Consider the following 18,935-nt stretch of genomic DNA (forward strand, 5'->3'; position numbering starts at 1 on the left):
GGAGCTAGACAGGGACTAGCATAGGGCTGGGCATATTGCCAGCTAAGCCACCAGGACTTTCTCCTGTGGTCTGCAGATTTGTCTTCTCTGCCTCGCCGTCCTCAGCACCCCATCTTGGCCCTGGGAACTTTGCCAGCCTAGCTACCTCCATTCCCCAGCACAGACTAAGATGGCAGGGAAAGGGTCAACCTGAGCCCTGCCCAGGCATGGCTTGACCCAGCCCTAGACTGAAAAGGGGAGGGCAGAAGAGGGACCACAAGGGCTATGGCCAAAACGCAGAGCTGTAGTGCCTGCACCCTTGCAAGCCCGGCTGCCTGTCCCTCCAGGAACCAGCCCTCCCACCCCCAGCCAGCCCCAGCCTGGGGGCTCTGGCCAAGATTTTCCTCCAGCTCCAGCAGCGGCGGCAGGAAGCTCCAGCTGCTGAATTATTGAAAGCAACGCTTTCAGCAGTTCCCCTCCCCTCACCGCATCTTCTGGAGGGTTGGGTAACAAACAGCCGTGCCAGCACCAGCGCCTCTCCAGAGAGACTTCAAGGAGTCATGGAGAAAGTTCACTGGGCTCTGCCGGCTGCTTGAGCCACTTCCTCCCAGGCCTCTCCCTGCAGTGTCTTCTTACCATATTTTTTTTGTTTGTTTTTTTTCCAGACAAGGTCTTGCTTTGTTGCCCAGGCTGGAGTGCAATGGTGCAATCTCGGTTCACGGCAAACTCCGCCTCCTGGGTTCAAGCGATTTTCCTGCCTCAGCCTCCCAAGTCGCTGGGATCACAGGTGCCCGCCACCACACCCGGTTAATTTTTGTATTTTTGGTAAAGGGGTTTCACCATGTTGGCCAGGCTGGTCTCAAACTCCTGACCTCAGGTGATCCACCTACCTCAGCCTCCCAAATTGCTGGGATTACAGGTGTGAGCCACCAGGCCTGGCCTCTTCTTACCCATCTCTACTGGTCTCTACTGGTCTATGTGGGTTTGTATCTGTGAAAAGTGCCATGATTGGGCTATGGGTGTTTGTAATGATTTAAAATGGTAATTATAGACCTGATCTGTTCTGATTTATATGGATCTATATTTCCTCCCAATGAGTTAGACTGATTGGCATAGTTCATGGCTGATAACAGCTAACGCTTAATGCATAGAGCTTATCACCTCCCCAGGCACTGTACACACGTTATTCCTTTACTCCTTACCCTGAGGTGGGGGTACTTATATTAACCCCATTTTACAGATAAGGCAGAGATTACGTCACTGAAGCACACCTAGTAAGTGATTTGAACACATCTGCGACTGGCTGACGGGCACAGGTCTGTCTTGGCTCATGTGGACTGGGTTATCCTTTAGGGGCCTGGGGGCATCAGGCTGCAAGAGAGAGCTGAACACAGTGGCTCACACCTGCAATCGCAGAGCTTTGGGAGGCCAAGACAGGAGGGTTGCTTGATTTGCCAGGAGTTAGAGACAAACTTGGGCAACCTAGTGAGACCCTGTCTCTACAAAAATTTTAAAAATTAGCTGGACATGGTTGTATGCGCCTGCGTGTAGTAGTGGCCAGCTACTTGGGAGGCTGAGGTGGGAGGATCGCTTGAGCCCAGGAGGTAGAGTCTGCAGTGAGCCATAATTGCACCACTGCACTCCAGTCTGGGTGATAGAAGGAGACCTCGTCTCAAAAAAAAAAAAAAAAAAAAAAAAAAAACCAAAACAAACAAACAAAAAAAACTGCCAGAGATTTTTCCAAAATGCAAATCTGACCTCCCCAGCTCAATACCCTGCACTGGCTCCCTATTGCCTGCAGGGTATGGTCCTAGGTCCTCAGCCTGAGTCTGAAGGCCCTGGGGACATGGCCCTCCTTCCCCTCCTGGCTCAGTGGGCTCAGCAAGACAAGCCTATGCTTTTTTTTTTTTTTTTTTTTAATTTTTTGAGATGGAGTCTCCCTCTGTCGCTCAGGCTGGAGTGCAGTGGTGTGATCTCGGCTCACTGCAACCTCTGCCTCCTGGGTTCAAGTGATTGTCATACCTCAGCCTCCCAAGTAGCTGGGATTACAGGCACCCGCCATCATGCCTGGCTAATTTTTGTATTTTTGGTGGAGACAGGGTTTCACCATGCTGGCCAGGCTGGTCTCGAACTCCTGACCTCAAATGATCCTCCTGGCTCAGTCTCCCAAAATGCTGGGATTATAGGAGTGAGCCACAGCGCCCAGCTTCAAGTCCATGCTTTTCCCTCTTTCCTCTCCATGGCTTCTTCCCGCTCACCCCCACACCCTGACCAGGACATCCTTCTCCTCCTCCTTTGTCCTGCCAACTCCTACTTATGCTTCGAGATCTCTCCTCTGGGGAGACCTCCTGGTTATGCTCCTTTTCCGACACAACCCAGCTCCGTTAGATGTCTCTGTCATGCATCCATCATCCCCAGCCTGATAAGCACCAGAGCTGCTCCTTCTGCATTTCTCTCTTGTCCTCTGGTGAACCCCAGAGTAGCCACTCACAAGTAGCTGTGACCTGAATGAATGACCCAACCCTGGAGTTGATGGGGTGTCTCTTGGTCCTCTGGTTCTTACTCCCCCAGCCCCACGCTCTTGGGCAGTGAGCACAGGAGAAGCTTTCAATATAAAGTGTTCAAGGCTGGAGGTCTGCAGAAGGGTCCTTACACAGAGAAGGGAAGGGTCAGTAGGAGAGTGCTCCAGGGAGTATGTCCCTGTCATGACTGCACCTGGCTTCAGTGCCAGGATTTGGAGTGGGGACACACCTAGATTCCTTGGACATGAGGCAGATGGCTTTTCTTTTCCAGCTTGATAAAGTATCTTGACAAACAATTGTTACGCACACTTATTTTTAACAAAACCCAGAATGAGTTTCACAACTTAAGGACCTGGTTTCATGCGTATTTGTCAGTTCTGTCTCGTTTCTGACAGTTACAAAGAATCTTTTTCCTCAGGAGGCACATCCCTGCCCGCCTGCTGCCCCCACACTGGGCTTTTTTTCTGGAAGATCTCATCCTGTGTTTGCAGCCACCACCTTCACAGGAATGCAGCTTCCTGGATCAGAAATTCCATTCCACTGTAGCCCTCTTAGTCAAGGGTCCCTGGATCTTAACATGCCCTTGGCTTTTGCCTTCCCTTCCTGCCTTTCCCTTCCCTCCCCTTCCTTCCCTTCCCCTCCGCTCCCCTCCCCCCACTTGCCCCCTTCTCTTCCCTTCCCTTCCTTTTTTTTTTTTTTTGAGACAGAGCCTCCTCTCCCCTCCCCCCACTTCCCCCTCCCCCTGTCCCTTCTCTTCCCTCTTTTTTTTTGTTTTGTTTTTTTTTCTTTTTTTTTTGAGACAGGGTCTTGTTCTGTCCCCCAGGCTGGAGTGCAGTGACACGATCATGGCTCACTGCAAGCTCCAGCTCCCGGGTTCAAGCAATTCTCCAGCCACAGCCTCCCAAGTAGCTGGGAGTACAGGTGCACGCTGCCAGGCCTGGCTAATTTTTTGTATTTTAGTAGAGACGGGGTTTCACTGTGTTGACCAGGCTGGTCTCGAATTCCTGAGCTCAGGCAATCCGCCGACCTCGGCCTCCCAAAATGCTAGGATCACAGGCGTGAGCCACCGCGCCCGGCCGAAGACACATCTTTCAAAGGCACATTTCTAACATCATTCTCCTCATGAAACCTTCCCTGACCATGCTAGGCAAAGGTAGAGCCTCCCTGGTCTCTTTTTTGCTCCCACAAGACTGGGTGGGTGGGTGGGTGAGAGAATGGCATCAGGATCTGTCTTCATAACAAGCCTGTTACTGCAAGAAAGAATGAGTGAATGATCCCACCACGCTACAAGCTACAAGACTAGGGAATATTGTCTCCATTAAGGTCTTGCTCCTCTCAAGAGGGCGTTAGCTGTGAGGGTCTGCCCGCAGACCCTGACCCAAATGATGGATGAATAAAACGAGCACTGATACACAGATATTCTGTTTTGCCAGTCCTGCTGAGTGACCGCCTACACACCAAGAGAGGTTTGTCACTGCGGCCGCCTGGATCAGCTAGGGAGACTCACATTTATTCATTAAGATTAGTTAACCAAAGCTTGAGTCAGCGCCATTAGAGGGTAATTGACATTGAGGACTTCCCGAGTAAAAAGCACACATCAAAGACTGGTCTTAAGACTACATGAGTAAACAAGTTAACTAGATAACTTCCCCACATCCCGTTATTTACTACTCTAATCCATTTAACTAAAGGTAATGGGACCAGGCCGTCTTCTCCAGGGTCTATTACCGAAGTCATGTGAAAACCCTCAGGCCTTCCAAAAGGGTTTTGTGGTTATCATAACTAATATTTTTCCCACCAGCCTGATCGAATCCCAACACTCTATTTTACAGATGAGGAAACTGAGGCTCGGAGAAGTTTAATGACTTTTCCTGATCACCCAGGCAGAAGTAGTGGAGCCAGAATTTAAGCTAGTCTTTTGACTCCAAGTCTTTGTTCTGGTCTAACACTCTTTTTCCTGGCCCTCGTAGAAGACAGCAGAAAGATCTTAGAAGTAAGAAGGTGGTTAAATTGTGTGACCGCAGACGGAGTGCTCAAGTGTTCACTTGAAGCTGTGGGAATCTGTACTTTGTAGCGTGTGGAGGCTCTGAGTCCTGACATTATCTCTGGGGAGGCTTGCCTCTGGCTGGCAGGGCCAGGGAAAAAAGCCCCTAGAGGAAGGATGCTGCACCCCCCTCGCCCTCCCCGCCCCCCCTTGCCCCCGGCTCCCCCTCCCCCACCCGGCAAGAGAGGCTTCTCAGCCCGAGGAGCAAATGCGACCCCTGAATTGTTGTGGGGGGTGCTGTCCATGGTGCTGGAGGGCTGCGGTGCTGCCAGAGAGATGGGGAGCATGGAGGAGTTTGCTCCCTCCTGTAATCCCCTTGCTTTGGGAAGCCAAGGCGGGGGGATCACTTGAGGCCAAGAGTTTGAGACCAGCCTGGGCAACATCGTGAGACCCTGTCTCTACAATAATAATAATAATTAATAATAATAATGATCTCCAGTGCCATTTATGAGACATTCATTGCACACTAGGTACTGTGAGGGTATTTCCCATGCTCTAGTCCTTTACAACAAACCTATGAGGAAGGCACTATTATTAATTAGTTTCATTTTACAGGCAAGGAAACTGAGGCCCAGAGAGTTTAAGTCACATGCCCTAGGTCTCTCAGCTCATGAACTCCCAAAGATCACCGTCCTGTCTCCTTCTCAAATCAGGGGTCCCCGGGGCAGGGTCAGGTCTCCTCCCAGACCCATCTGTGGTTCACTTCTCACTACAGCCCGTTCCCTCTCCCCCAGACCTGACCAGGTCACTACCGATCTCAGCATCTTCTCCCTCTGAGCCCCAGGGTGAGTTCTGACCTCATTAGCTGAGAGGCCTCTGTGCCTGTCAGCAGCTGACTTTCCGGAACAGGCTGGACCCTGCAGTACAGATGAGTTGTTTCACCTTCAATTAATCACTTGCAGGTAGCAGCATCCAGTTTGTGGCCCATTCTGTCCACAGCCAGGCTGCTCAGGAAACCCAGGCTTGGGCTTATGGGAGGGAGGCAAGTCCAGGGACCCAGCCAGGAGGCTGGAAAATCAGGCCTCTAGGCCTTTAACCGCTTCCTGGCTTGCAGAAGAGGGGGTGTGCCCCTTTGGCAGGCATTAAACTAGGGTTTAATGACTTAATCTGCACATGGGTTTGGCTGGCTCCAGTATCTGGGCTTGCCCTTGGGAGCTGACCCAATGCTGGGGACAGCCTCAGTTGAGCTCTAAGGGTGGCCGGTGGGGCCCTGGCTCCTGGCTGTATTAGCAGAAAGGAAGTGGGCTGAAGGTCTGGTGCTACTTATTTATTTTTTTGGGATTGAGTTGCTCTTGTTGCCCAGGCTGGAGTGCAATGGTGCGATCTCGGCTCACTGCAACCTCCACCTCCTGGGTTCAAGCCTCACTCTCCCAAGTAGCTGAGATTACAGGCATGCACCACCACCCCCAGCTAATTCTTGTATTTTTAGTAGAGATGGGGTTTCATCATGTTGGTCAGGCTGGTCTCGAACTCCTGGCCTCAGGTGATCCACCTGCTTTGGCCTCCCAAAGTGGTGGGATTACAGGCGTGAGCCATCACACCCAGCCTGATGCCACACATTTAGAGTTAATATTACCCAGACTTCCAGAGTAGGAAAGGACCCATGGGGTCTTTGAGTCATTGTTCAGTGGGAGAAACAAGGGTGCAGAGAGGGGAAGGGACTTGTTCAGGGTCTCACAGCCAATCAGTGGTAATGTGAAGACTTCCCATTTGCTGCGCTGCCTCCAAAGAAGGACAGTGTCAATGCCTCCAAGGACCAGAACAAGTTAGAGTTATGGCTCTAGACTTCATCTCTGCCTGCTTGCCCCTGCAAACCCCTCACCCTCAAGCAACCCCTATTTGTTCTCCACATTCCCCATCACAGTAAATGACTGCACCACCCACCTGGTCACCCAGGCCAGAGACCCGGTGTCATCTAAGCTGCCTCCCCAGTCCCACATCCAGTCAATTACAAACCCTGCCAGATTGGCCCATTCATTTCTTGAATCCTGGTCATCCTCACTAGCTCTGGCAGCCCTGCCTCCTGCTCCCTCCCAGCCTTGCTGAGAAGCCTGTGTTGACCAACCAAGCAGGGCTACAGACACTTCTCCAGTTCTCTTTTATCACACTACGCTGCTGTTTACCTGTCAGTCTCCTGAACCAGCCTGTGAGCTTCTAGAGGGCCATGATTGCGTCATGTTCATCTCTATACCCGCAGCCTCTAATAAAGTAGGGCCCAGAGTAGATGCTGGGTGAGTGTTTGTTGAGTGAATGCATGAATATCGTTTCTATCTCATGTTTGAACAATTCCTGTAACAGGGACCTCATTCATCCTAGGACAAACTGCTTAGTTTTGTTTGTTTGTGTTTTGAGACGAAATGTCACTCTGTTACCCAGGCTGAAGTGCAGTGACACGATCTCAGGCCACTGCAACCTATGCCTCCTGGGTTCAAGCTATTCTCATGCCTCATCTTCCCAAGTAGCTGGGATTATAGGCACACGCCACCACATTCAGCTATTTTTTGTATTTTTAGTAGAGACAGTGTTTCACCATATTGGCCAGGCTGGTCTCGAGTTCCTGACCTCAAGTGATCCGCCCGCCTCTGCCTCCCAAAGTGCTGAGATTACAGGTGCAAGCCACCAAATCCGGCCAGAACTCCTTAGTTTTTAAAGAGTTTTGATTATTATAAAATAAAAAACAAAACAAGACAAGACTCTTTTTTGAACTGAGCTGAAATCAACACTAGATGACTTGCCTGCGAGAATCTTGGCTCTGTCTTGCAGATTGGCTAGGGCCTTGTTCCTCTTAAGGTAGTCTAAGGACCAGTAGTGTTGGTGTTACTTGTTAGAAATGCAAATTCTCAAGCCCCACTCCACATCTATCAAATCAGAAACTCTGGGGGTGAAGTCAACAATCTGTGTCTTGCTGGGTGCGGTGGCTCAAGCCTGTAATCCCAGCACTTTGGGAGGCCGAGGCGGGCGGATCACGAGGTCAGAAGTTCAAGACCTGTCTGGCCAGCATAGTGGAACTCCGTCTCTACTAAAAATACAAAAAGTTAGCCGGGTGTAGTGGTGTGCACCTGTAATCCCAGCTACTCAGGAGGCTGAGGCAGGAGAATCATGTAAACCCAGGAGGCAGAGGTTGCAGTGAGCCGAGATTGCACCATTGCACTCCAGCCCGGGTGACAGTGCAAGACGCCGTCTAAACAAAACAAAACAAAACAAAACAAAACAAACCTGTGTCTTAACAAGTCTTCCTGGTGGCAATAAAATTTGAAAATGGCTATTTCTAGACCACTGCCCACCTCCCCCTAATTGGTGGTCCATACTTGGGCTATATCAGGAGGACCTGGGGGACATGAGAAATTTCATCCCCAGAGACCTTTTTTTTTTTGAGACGGAGTCTCACTCTGTCACCCAGGCTGGAGTGCAGTGGCGAGATCTTGGCTCACTGCAAGCTCCGCCCCCCGGGTTCACGCCATTCTCCTGCCTCAGCCTCCCGAGTAGCTGGGACTACAGGCGCCCGCCACTACGCCTGGCTAATTTTTTGTATATTTAGTAGAGAAGGGGTTTCACCATGTTAGCCAGGATGGTCTCGATCTCCTGACCTCGTGATCGGCCCACCTCGGCCTCCCAAAGTGCTGAGATTACAGGCTTGAGCCACCGCGCCCGGCTGAGACTTTGATTCAGTGGATCTGGGTTGGATTCCAGGTAGCACTGACATATGAAATATAGGACACTCAGTTAAATTTGAATTTCAGATAAACAACGAATAATTTCTTAGTAGAAGTATGTTCCAAATATAAAATTCAAATTTAATTTAACTGGGTTCCTATTTGGCAAATCTGGCAATGCTAGCTAAACATCGCTACTTCTAACAAGCCTCTCAGTCGATTCAGCCAGGTTTGACCTAGATCCTCTACAAACCTTCGTATATTTGAAGCTAGGTATTCTGACCACCTGTATATTCTTATAATCTTCCCCTCCTTAGCATCCTATTTTTGTTGATTTATCCTAAGATAACATGCATTTTTGGCAGCCACATTGTGATATTGACTCAAATTGAGTCTGTAATCATTGAAAATCCCCATAATCCTTCCTAAACATTCTGCTTCTAAACTATGTCTACCCCATTCCAATTTTAGTTTGGGACCCAGATTCAGAATGTGGCACTTCTCACTATCCTGTTTCACCTTCTCCTTCTTCCTTCTTCCTTCTTCCTTCTTCCTTCTTCCTTCTTCCTTCTTCCTTCTTCCTTCTTCCTTCTTCCTTCTTCCTTCTTCCTTCTTCTTCTTCTTCTTCTTCTTCTTCTTCTTCTTCTTCTTCTTCTTCTTCTTCTTCTTCTTTCTTTCTTCTTTCCTCTTTCCTCTTTCTTCTTCTTTCTTCTTTCTTCATCTTCTTTCTTCTTCTTCTTCTTTTTCTCAGCATCTTGCTCAATTGCCCAGGCTGGAGTGCAGTGGTGCGATCTCAGCTCACTGCAATCTCTGCCTCCGGGTTCAAGTGATTCTCCCACCTCAGCCTCCCGAGCAGCTTAGATTGCAGGCATGCACCACCATGACTGGGTATTTTTTGTACTTTTAGTAGAGATGGGTCTTCACCATGTTGGCCAGGCTGGTCTCGAACTCCTGACCTTGTGATCCGCCCGCTTCAGCCTCCCAAAGTGCTGGGATTACAGATGTGAGCCACCACACCTGGCCCTGTTTTACCTTCTTAGATTCTTTCAATGTCTCCTACTACTGAGTCCTTTTAGATTCTGACTGTATATCCACCAGCCCTCTCAGGCTGTGTCCTCAGTGAATTTGATTGTCAGACTACCAGTGTTCTATCCAGTCAATAGTGAACATATTGGATCAGATGTGGTGAGAATAGTGCCCTGTGATTCTCCACTAAATACCTACATCTAACATGACATTGATCCATTAACTAGCTCTTTTTGAGTATAGGTCAATCAATCAACCAATTACAACAAAATGGGATATTAGCACCCACCAGGACAGTGTCACCTTATGAAATCTCACAGTGAGGCCAGGCGCAGTGACTCATGCCTATAATCCCAACATTTTGGGAGGCTGAGGCAGGAAGATCACTTGAGCCCAGGAGCTTGAGACCAGCCTGGGCAACATAGCAAGATCCCATCTCTACAAAAAGAATTTAAAAATCAGCTGGGCATGGTGGCGCACCTGTACTTTCATCTACTTGGAGGCTGAAGCAGGAAGATCACTTAAGTCCAGGAGGTCAAGGTTGCAGTGAGCTATAGTCATGCCACTGCACTCTAGCCTGGGCAACAGAGCGAGAGTCTGGAAGGAAGGAAGGAAGGAAGGAAGAAGGAAGGAAGGAAGGAAGGAAGGAAGGAAGGAAGGAAGGAAGGAAGGAAGGAAGGAAGGAAGGAAGGATAAATCTCACAATAATTTCTTTTTCTTTCTTTCTTTTTTTTTTTCAAGACAGAGTCTCGCCCTGTCACCCAGGCTGAAGTACAATGGTGCGATTTCAGCTCACTGCAACCTCCATCTCCCAGGTTCAAGTGATTCTCATGCCTCAGCCTCCTGAGTAGCTGGGATTACAGGCACCCACCACCATGCCTGGCTAATTTTTGTATTTTTTAGTAGAAACGGGGTTTCACCATGTTGCCCAGGCTGGTCTTGAATTCCTGACCTCAGGTGATCCACCCACCTTGGCTTCCCAAAGCGCTGGGATTACAGGTGTGAGCCACTGAGCCCGGCTTCACAATGATTTCATAAAATATAATGTCATATGACTCACAGAGGGGGCCTGTGCCTGCAGTCCTGCAGTCACCCCCTAGTCTGCTGGCCCAACAAACCTGACTTGGAAGGAAATGGGCTTAGTGTGCAATGTTTTGGGTCATTCTATTAATGACCTGCCGCAGATTCCTGCCCGGTGCCTCTCCAACTCACCAGGTGAAATTGGTCAAATCCACCATCTGTTCTAGTGAAAATCCAGACTGCATCTGCCACGCCTCTCTTCACATAGCTCTCTTTTCCTCCTCAATCATTTCTGCAAAGATTACCCTGGGCAACCTAGCATTGCTAGCCAGGTGTTCTCCTAGCACTGAGGCTAGAATTTCTCAGGGTTTGGAGATCTGAGTGCATTCAGAACGACTCTCACCAGTTTTCACCCTCTGCCCTCCAGGAGCTCAGGCCAAGTTCAAGGCTGGGGAGCCTTGCCCAGGTCAGAGGGAAGATGTGCAGAACAGCATGGCTTCCAGGGCTCTCACTGGCGCCTTCGTGCTCTCCCCACACTTTCAGTGTGCCTCTTGCATTGCCTGGTGCTGGGGTAGGCTCTAATGAGCCAGAATGAAAGGATGGTCCCCTCCCCTAAAAGGGCTCACAGTCTAGAATAGGAGTTAGAAGCAAACAGCCAACTGAATCTCGGTATCTAAATGTCGCATTTAAAAAGTGTGGACAAAGGCCGGGCACGGTGGCTCAAGCCTGTAATCCCAGCACTTTGGGAGGCCGAGACGGGCGGATCACGACGTCAGGAGATCGAGACCATCTTGTCTAACACAGTGAAACCCCATCTCTACTAAAAAATACAAAAAACTAGCCGGGCGAGGTGGCGGGTGCCTGTAGTCCCAGCTACTCGGGAGGCTGAGGCAGGAGAATGGCCTGAACCCGGGAGGCGGAGCTTGCAGTGAGCTGAGATCCGGCCACTGCACTCCAGCCTGGGCGACAGAGCCAGACTCCATCTCAAAAAGAAAAAAAAGTGTGGACAAAAGATGCAGAAGCACAAAGAGGGAATGACTCATCCTTGCTGGAAGAGCGGAAGACTTCCCATAGGAGGTGATTTTTGGGCTGGGCCCTGAAGGATGAGTTGAAGTTCCCTAGGTGAAGAACAGGACTCCAGCGGAGGGGAAACACATAGGCAAAGGCACAAAGGAGGAAGTAAAAGCACGCCTTTGGGGGATGAGGATCAAGGCTAAGGGGCTGGGTGTTGGTTGCAGGACGGGGTGCAGCATGGGATGAAGTTGCAAGATAGCATTCGACAGAATGCAAAGGGGTCTTGCAGGCTGTATCCAGGGCCATGCCATGTATTCCTCTATCTTGCCTCCTGTTGTCACTGTCTTTGTTCAGCCTGGGCGCATTGAGCTTCACATGCACTAGGCACTTAGCTGGAGCTAGGAATTGAAAGCTAAGTTGCCCTCAGCCCAGGGGGAGCCAGACCTGTGAACCCACAGCAACAACAGCAAAAGCTCTGGGAGGTAAGGCCAGGAGTGGTGGCTCATGCCTGTAATCCCAGCACTTTGGGAGGGCAGATCACCTGAGGTCAGGAGTTCAAGACCAGCCTGGCCAACATGGTGAAACCCCATTTCTACTAAAAATACAAAAAGTAGCCAGGTAAGGTGGCAGGCACCTATAATTCCAGCTACTCAGGAGGCTGAGGCGGGAGAATCACTTGAACCCAGGAGGTGGAGGTTGCAGTGAGCCAAGATTGCACCACTGCACTCCAGCCTGGGTGACAGAGTGAGACTCCATCTCCAAAAAAAAAAAAAAAAAAAGAGCTCTGGGAGGCTGACACCAGCCAGAGGGGAAAGAAAGGCTTCCAAAAGGTGATGATGCCTATCAGCAGTGACTTTGAGGACAACTAAGAATGAAGAGTGTCCCAGGAAAGGGCCTGGAGCCAAGAGAGGTGGAGGAGGATGTGTGTGGTGGGGAGTGGTGGAGATGGAGCTGGACCAGGAGGCAGGGCCATGTTGTGGCTTTAAGCCAAGGTGACAAGAGTCACGGGAGGCTGCTAACCAGGGCATGACATGGTCTAATTTGCTCCTGGACTCATCTGCCAAGTTGCCAATGGAGGATGAAGGTCTGAGAGCAGGGAGGCCAGGCAACCACAGTGAGGCAGTGGACCTGTGTGGAGGAAGGAGCTTGGGTCCAGGTGGTAACAGGGGAGGAGAAGAAGTGGATAAATGTGGGAGATGTTGAGAAGAGGGGATGGGGCTGGACGTGGTGGCTCTTGCCTGTGATCTCAGTACTTTGGGAGGCTGAGGTGGAAGGATCGTTTGAAGCCAGGAGTTCAAGACCAGCCTGGGCAAAATAGCAAGACCTTGACTCTACAAATCAAAAAAATTATTTTGTTTTAATTAGCTGGGTATGGTGGCACATGCCTGTAGTTACAGCTACTCGGGAGACTGAGGTGGGAGGCTATCGCTTGAGCTCAGGAGTTCAAGGCTGCAGTGAGCTATGACTGTGCCACTGCACTCCAGTCTGGGTGACAGAGTGAGACCCTGTCTCAAAAAATGAACAAAGAAGAGGGGATGAGGGACCTGACTTGATGACAGGTGAACTGTTGTGGGTCAGGGCAATAGGGGTATCCAAGCTCCACACATGTCCCTGGCTCAGATGACCAACAGATAGAGGGGTCACCCATAAGCCAAGCCCTGCAGTTGAGGTGGGTGGGGAGCAGGGCTCTGTTTGAGGCATGGGGTGGGTGATGCTTGTAGAGTGTCCCAGGAAAACCCCTGGTGGAACTGGGGTATAGGGCTGGTCTAGGGACAGAGGTGGGAAGCTAGCAGGTGTGAGAGTGGAAAAGAGGGGTTAGAAGAACAGCTTTGGTTTCTAAGCCCCCCAGACACTCCCCTCTCCAGAAGACTCTGGCAGATGCTCCCAGGAACAGGTGGAAATCAGAGGCTCAGAGAGGGGTAGTGACATCTTCAGGGTCACACAGCAAGGAGTGGAAAAATGCAGCCTAGAACCCATGCACTTGGGACTCAGGGGGAAGGACATATGAGAAGAGCTTATGTTTTCATCACCATTGTTGCCTGCTGTCACTCTGTCCCCTTCAGAGCCTCCAGTAGCTGTCACAGTCCCTCTCTTCTCTGCCTTCCAGTTTCTGTAGCTCTGAACACTCCCACCCCCATCCCATCACTCTGAGGCCAGAGACGGGAGGGTGTGTTGGGGGAGAAGTGTCACAGGGAAGGCCTGATCCAAGATGTCCAGGCATACCCAATCCCTTCTTTTCTTCCCTCCCTCCTTCCTTTCCCTCCCTCCCTCCCACCCCACTCCCTGGGAATGAGGCCTCCCTGTTGCTTAGCAACTAGCAGAGCCTTGGAGAAAGGAAATGGAAATAGCTCAGGAGGTGCCTCCCCTCTGTTAAGATAGAAGTCCTTGGAGTATGTGTGAGCGCGCTTGTGTGTGTGTGTGTGTGTGTGTGTGTGCGCGCGCGCGCGCGTGTGTGTGTCTGCTCTACTTTGGAGGGCCTAGCATGGAGTCAGAGATTCTTAGCTCCAAGCCAAGTTGACTCCCACCCCACCCTGAGCCTACAGGAGGACGTGGCTGCCTGGAAAGCTAGTCAGTGTCAGCCTTGGTCACATCGCCAGAAGCAGTGTTTCCAGAACAAAGGAGGGGATAGTCCTGTAGGCCCAATCTGGGTGAGCCCAGCTTATCTGGAATGTCGGCTTTGGAGAAGTTGGCCAGATCAAACAGAGAGCTAAAATCTGCCTCTGGGGTGGGAATGGGGTAGGCTTTCATCTTCCCCTCTGTGCCGGCTGCCCTGGGAGCAGACTGGGAGGTAGGAACACATGGAATGTAATCTGTGTCCTACTGGACAGAGCCAGGACAGTGGGCCTGGTGTGTGTGTAAGCGGTTTCAACTGAGCTTAAAGAAGTATGACTGGGGAGTTAATGATGTGTGCAAGTGGGCGCTGGGATGTCTGGCCCAAGCACCCATGTAAGCCAGAGAGGATTATCCTCGGTAGTTCCTGGAGGTGACACGATTCCCAGCCAATGGCTTTTAGAGGCCATCCAGTCTGGCCTGCATCCGCCCACCTTACAGATGGGAAAAAGCCCAGATTCCAACCCACTCGTGCCCTGAGGTGTGACCCAAAGGTGCAAACCAGCCGTCTGTCTCCCTCTGCACCAGGAAAGGAAGCGGATTAGAGCCATGAGTGGGCCCTTAAATCTCCAGGATTAACTCGAGCAGAGAGGAGCTTAGCAGGTGGCCAAGAAGTGACCATCCCGCCTCGTGTCTGTGTCTGTCCTTCAGGGCCAGCGGCCCAGGCCAGCGGCTCCGGGGCCAGCCACGATGTCCTCCACCGTGAACAACGGGGCGGCCAGCATGCCCTCCCCACCCGACGCCGCGAACGGCTTCCCGCAGCCCAGCGCCTCCTCGGGGGCCTGGCCGCGGGCTGAGGAGGAGCTGCGTACCGCGGAGCCGGGCCTGGTGAAACGCGCGCACCGCGAGATCCTGGACCACGAGCGCAAGCGGCGCGTGGAGCTCAAGTGCATGGAGCTGCAGGAGATGATGGAGGAGCAGGGGTGAGCGGGCCGTGGGGCGGGGCTGGGGTGGGGAGATAGGCGGGGCGAGGGCGGGAGGAGGGAGTGATGCTGCTCGTGGGCGTGACGAACGTCGTGGGCGGGGAGAAGGGCGGGGCTAGGGACTATTAGGGCAGAGTCGGGAGACTGTGGGAACCCACGAGCCTTGTCCAGACAAGAGGCCAGAGTCCAGACCAATTGGGGTGAAGCCATTGCAAGTCCAACTCATCTTTCATTTGTGTATTAGGTTGTTGCGAAAGTAATCGCCATTACTTTTAATGGCAAAAACCGGCCAGGCCTAGTGGCTCACACCTGTGATTCCAGCACTTTGAAAGGCCGAGGCAAGCGGATTATTTGAGGTCAGGAATTCGAGACCAGCCTGGCTAACATGGTGAAACCTCGTCTCTATGAAAAATACAAAAAAATATTTAGCCGGGCGCGGTGACTCACACCTGTATTCCCAGCACTTTGGGAGGCCTAGGAGGGTGGATCATGAGGTCAAGAGTTTGAGACCAGCCTGGCCGACATGGTGAAACTTTGTCTCTACTAAAAATACAAAAATTAGCCAGGCTTGGTGACGCGTGCCTGTAATTCCAGCTACTCGGGAAGCTGAGGCAGGAGAATCACTTGAACCCGGGAGGTGGAGGTTGCAGTGAGCCGAGATTGGGCCACTGCACTCCAGCCTAGGCAACAGATCGAGACTCCCTCTCAAAAAAAAAAAAAAAAGAAAGAAAGAAAGAAACTAGTGGGCTGGCTGCTGAAGGAGTCAAAGTCAGGAGCAGTGGCTGCCCATCAGACTGTCAGTGAGCTGAGAAATCAGAAACTCCCTACACAGGAGGGCTGGAGCCTCGAGCCACATGGGGCCAGACACAGCCTGTGTCCTGCAGTCCTTCCAAGTCACACCTTTGTCTGTCCACCCCAGGCCTCCTGGGCTCCCTTAGACAGGGGCCACCATCTCTGAGGAGCTTAGGAAGACCCCCAGGCTTAGGCAGAGACAGTGAGTTGCTGAAGGCCAACTGGAAGGTGGGGGGCCAAGGCGGGGGCCAAGGTGGAACCAGGATGAAGAGTCCTGCTGGCTGCCAGGCAGGGCTGCTTGTAGGGAGAAGAAGGGGTAATGGGGACCTGGTGCTCACCTCACCCAGAGGACCAGGTAGTGGGCAGGAGGCCCCTTGCAGAGAGGGATAGATGGATGGATGGCAGGATGCTGAGGACACACAGAAAGGAGATTCCAGCTGGCAAGGGAACATGTTGATGAGCTGTGGGTACCAAAGGAGAGAATGAGACCCCAAGGGGCAGGGGCAAGAAGGGGCGAGGTAGGGAGCATCTCCTACAGTGAGAACCTCAGGTGGTGAATTAAATCTGTGAATCCAGCCAGATACGGTGGCTCACGCCTGTAATCCCAGCAATTTGGGAGGCCGAGATGGGCAGATCACTTGAAGTCAGGAGATCGAGACCAGCCTGGCCAACATGCTGAAACCCCATCTCTATAACACACACACACAAAAGCGGGGTGTGGTGGCTCACGCCTGTAATCGTAGCACTATGGGAGGACAAGGCAGGCGGATCATGAGGTCAGGAGATAGAGATCATCCTGGCTAACACAGTGAAACCCCATCTCCACTAAAAATACAAAAAATTAGCCGGGCGTGGTGGCATGCACCTGTAGTCCCAGCTACTCAGGAGGCTGAGGCAGGAGAATCACTTGAACCTGGAGGCAGAAGTTGCAGTGAGCTGAGATCTTGCCACTGCACTCCAACCTGGGTGACAGAGCAAGACTCCGTCTCAAAAAATAAATAAATAAATAAATAAATAAATAAAAATAAATCATCCGGGCATGGTGGTGAGTGCCTGTAATCCCAGCTACTCGGGAGGCTGAGGCAGGAGAGTCACTTGAACCTGGGAGGCAGAGGTTGCAGTGAGTCAAGATCGCGCCATTGCACTCCAGCCTGGGTGACAGCGCAAGACTCCATCTCAAAAACAAAACAAAAACAAACAAACCCTGCAATTTCTGCCAAATTCTGTCTGGAGAGTCGAGGAGGGAGGGGAGTGTGGGCAGAGGACAAGAGGGTTGACAGGGACGTACGAGGTGTCCCCTGCACTTTCCTGCTCCTCCTCCTCCCAGAACTCCACCCCCTTGATGAACCCATCCCCATCCTGAGCCCCTCTCCCTTCACTAAGCCCCCTCCTCTGCTCTGTACTTTCCCATCCTGAAAGCCCTCCCCTTCAAATACCCCCACCATTTCAAGGAACCTTCCCTTACTGAGCCCCTCCCCAAGCAAAAGGTGATGGCATTTGGCCTTGTCCTGGGTGTTAGACCCCCAGCATCAAGGATCCCTGCTTCCCTGGGAAGCACCCACTATGTCCCCACTTGCTCAGTCAGGACCCCTTCCCCTACCCAAGCTCTCACTTGAGGTGGTCCTTATCCTGGAGCCACCCCCAAAAATCCAGCTCTTGGGTGACCCTCCCCCTGCCCTCCCCATCTGCAGCAGGCATTTGATCATGGCAGGGACAGCCATTCTGCGACTCCCAAATCCAGGCTTCTGGCTCTATCTTGACCTTGACAAGCCACGGTTTACTCACCTGGAAAATAGGGGCACCTGTGTTCCGGAGCTGTTCTGAGAGTCTTCCGTTGAAGACACACGTGGGACTGCCCTGCCCCCAGCTCGTCCCCACAAAGTGCCCAATAAACACCAGGCGCCCCTGCTCTTTTATCAAATCGAGTCATTAATATCCATTTCTGGAAACACTGGTTCGGTCGTGTTTATTTACTGGGTTCTCGGGCATTTGACAAATATTCACATCAGTCACAGGAACACACACTCTTTGGCCCCATTAAAAAGCAATCCTTTTCCTCAATATTGATGGCTGGCTGGCTAATCCACTGGCGATTGATGGTGTACTTGGAGTCACCTTCCCAGACAGCCTTGGCTTGCAGTGCAATCACCGCGGGGCGGGACAGAGCCTCCAGCCTTTCTGATGTGATGCTCCCACCCGGCCCCCGGCATCCTCCCTGCCACCCTATTTATCTTCTTGCCATGCCTCTTTTTTTTTTTTTTTTTGAGATGGAATCTCACTCTGTCGCCCAGGCTGGAGTGCAGTGGCACGATCTCTGCTCACTGCAACCTCCACCTCCTGGGTTCAAGTGATTTTCCTGTCTCAGCCTCCTGAGTAGCTGGGATTACAGGTGCATGCCACCATGCCTGGGTAATTTTTATATTTTTAGCAGAGACAGGGTTTCACCATATTGGTCAGGCTGGTCTTGAAATCCTGACCTCGTGAGCCACCCGCCTCGGCCTCCCAAAGTGCGGGGATCAAAGGCGTGAGCCACCGCACCCAACCAATTTTTGTATTTTTAGTAGAGACAGGGTTTTACCATGTTGGCCACACTGGTCTTGAACTCCTGACCTCAAAGCGAGCCACCTGCCTCAGCTTCCCAAAGTGCTGAGATTACAAGGGTGAGCCACCATGCCCAGATGCCATGCCTTTTCTTGTGAGGACGTGGGTGAGGTGACAGAGCACAGCTCCATTCCTAGCTAGTTTTGGAACCTTTTTTTTTTTTTTTTTTTTTTTGAGATGGAGTTTCACTCTTGTTGCCCAAGCAGGAGTGCAATGGCATGATCTCTACTCGTTGCAGCCTCTGCCTCCTGGTTCAAGAGATTCTCCTGCCTCAGCCTCCCGAGTAGCTGGGACTACAGGCATGTGCCACCACACCTAGCTAATTTTTTGTGTTTTTAGTAGAAACAGGGTTTCACCATGTCGGCCAGGCTGGTCTCAAACTGACCTCAGATGATCTGCCAGCCTCAGCCTCCCAAAGTGCTGGGATTACAGGCGTGAGCCACTGTGCCCGGCCTAGGTTTGGAGCTTTGAGCCCTCCCCTCTCCCTGTTCTATTTGCTCATCTGTAAAATGGGAATAAAAAGGCTACCATCCCAGTCATTGTGGCTCATGCCTGTAATCCCAGCACTTTGGGAGGCTGAGGAGGGAGGATCACTTGAGCCCAGGAGTTTGAGACCAGCCTGGGCAACATAGTGAGCCCACCTGTTCCCCATCTACAAAAAAATATTTTTTTTTAATTAGCCAGGTGTGGTGGCACATGCCTGTGTTCCCAGCTACTCAGAAGGCTAAGGTGAGAGGATTACTTCAGCCTG

At 51.5% G+C, this 18,935-nt stretch overlaps 3 protein-coding genes across 9 annotated transcripts in view; 2 read left to right on the plus strand and 1 right to left on the minus strand.

The window, feature by feature from the left end:
• The window catches only part of TMEM120A (transmembrane protein 120A), a 436,474-nt gene that overhangs the window by 130,978 nt on the left and 286,561 nt on the right, over window positions 1-18,935 (minus strand). The window lies entirely within an intron of this gene.
• HSPB1 (heat shock protein family B (small) member 1) overlaps window positions 1-18,935 on the plus strand; it is a 138,649-nt gene that overhangs the window by 55,422 nt on the left and 64,292 nt on the right. Inside the window, exon 1 of one of the 7 annotated variants that reach the window (XM_050783872.1) lies at window positions 7,877-7,880. The exons of the other annotated variants lie outside the window; for them this stretch is intronic. The gene's annotated coding sequence lies outside the window, so the exon portion shown is untranslated. Of the gene's footprint in view, window positions 1-7,876; window positions 7,881-18,935 lie in introns of those variants that run through there. 7 annotated transcript variants of the gene reach the window in all.
• SRRM3 (serine/arginine repetitive matrix 3) overlaps window positions 1-18,935 on the plus strand; it is an 84,954-nt gene that overhangs the window by 19,279 nt on the left and 46,740 nt on the right. The window contains exon 2 of the mRNA XM_050783916.1: window positions 14,520-14,791. Within this exon, the coding sequence (XP_050639873.1) occupies window positions 14,559-14,791 (233 nt within the window). The 5' untranslated portion in view covers window positions 14,520-14,558. The remainder of the gene's footprint in view (window positions 1-14,519; window positions 14,792-18,935) is intronic.

This window comes from Macaca thibetana, chromosome 3, assembly GCF_024542745.1.
Source record: "Macaca thibetana thibetana isolate TM-01 chromosome 3, ASM2454274v1, whole genome shotgun sequence".
Taxonomy (NCBI): Eukaryota; Metazoa; Chordata; class Mammalia; order Primates; family Cercopithecidae; genus Macaca; species Macaca thibetana.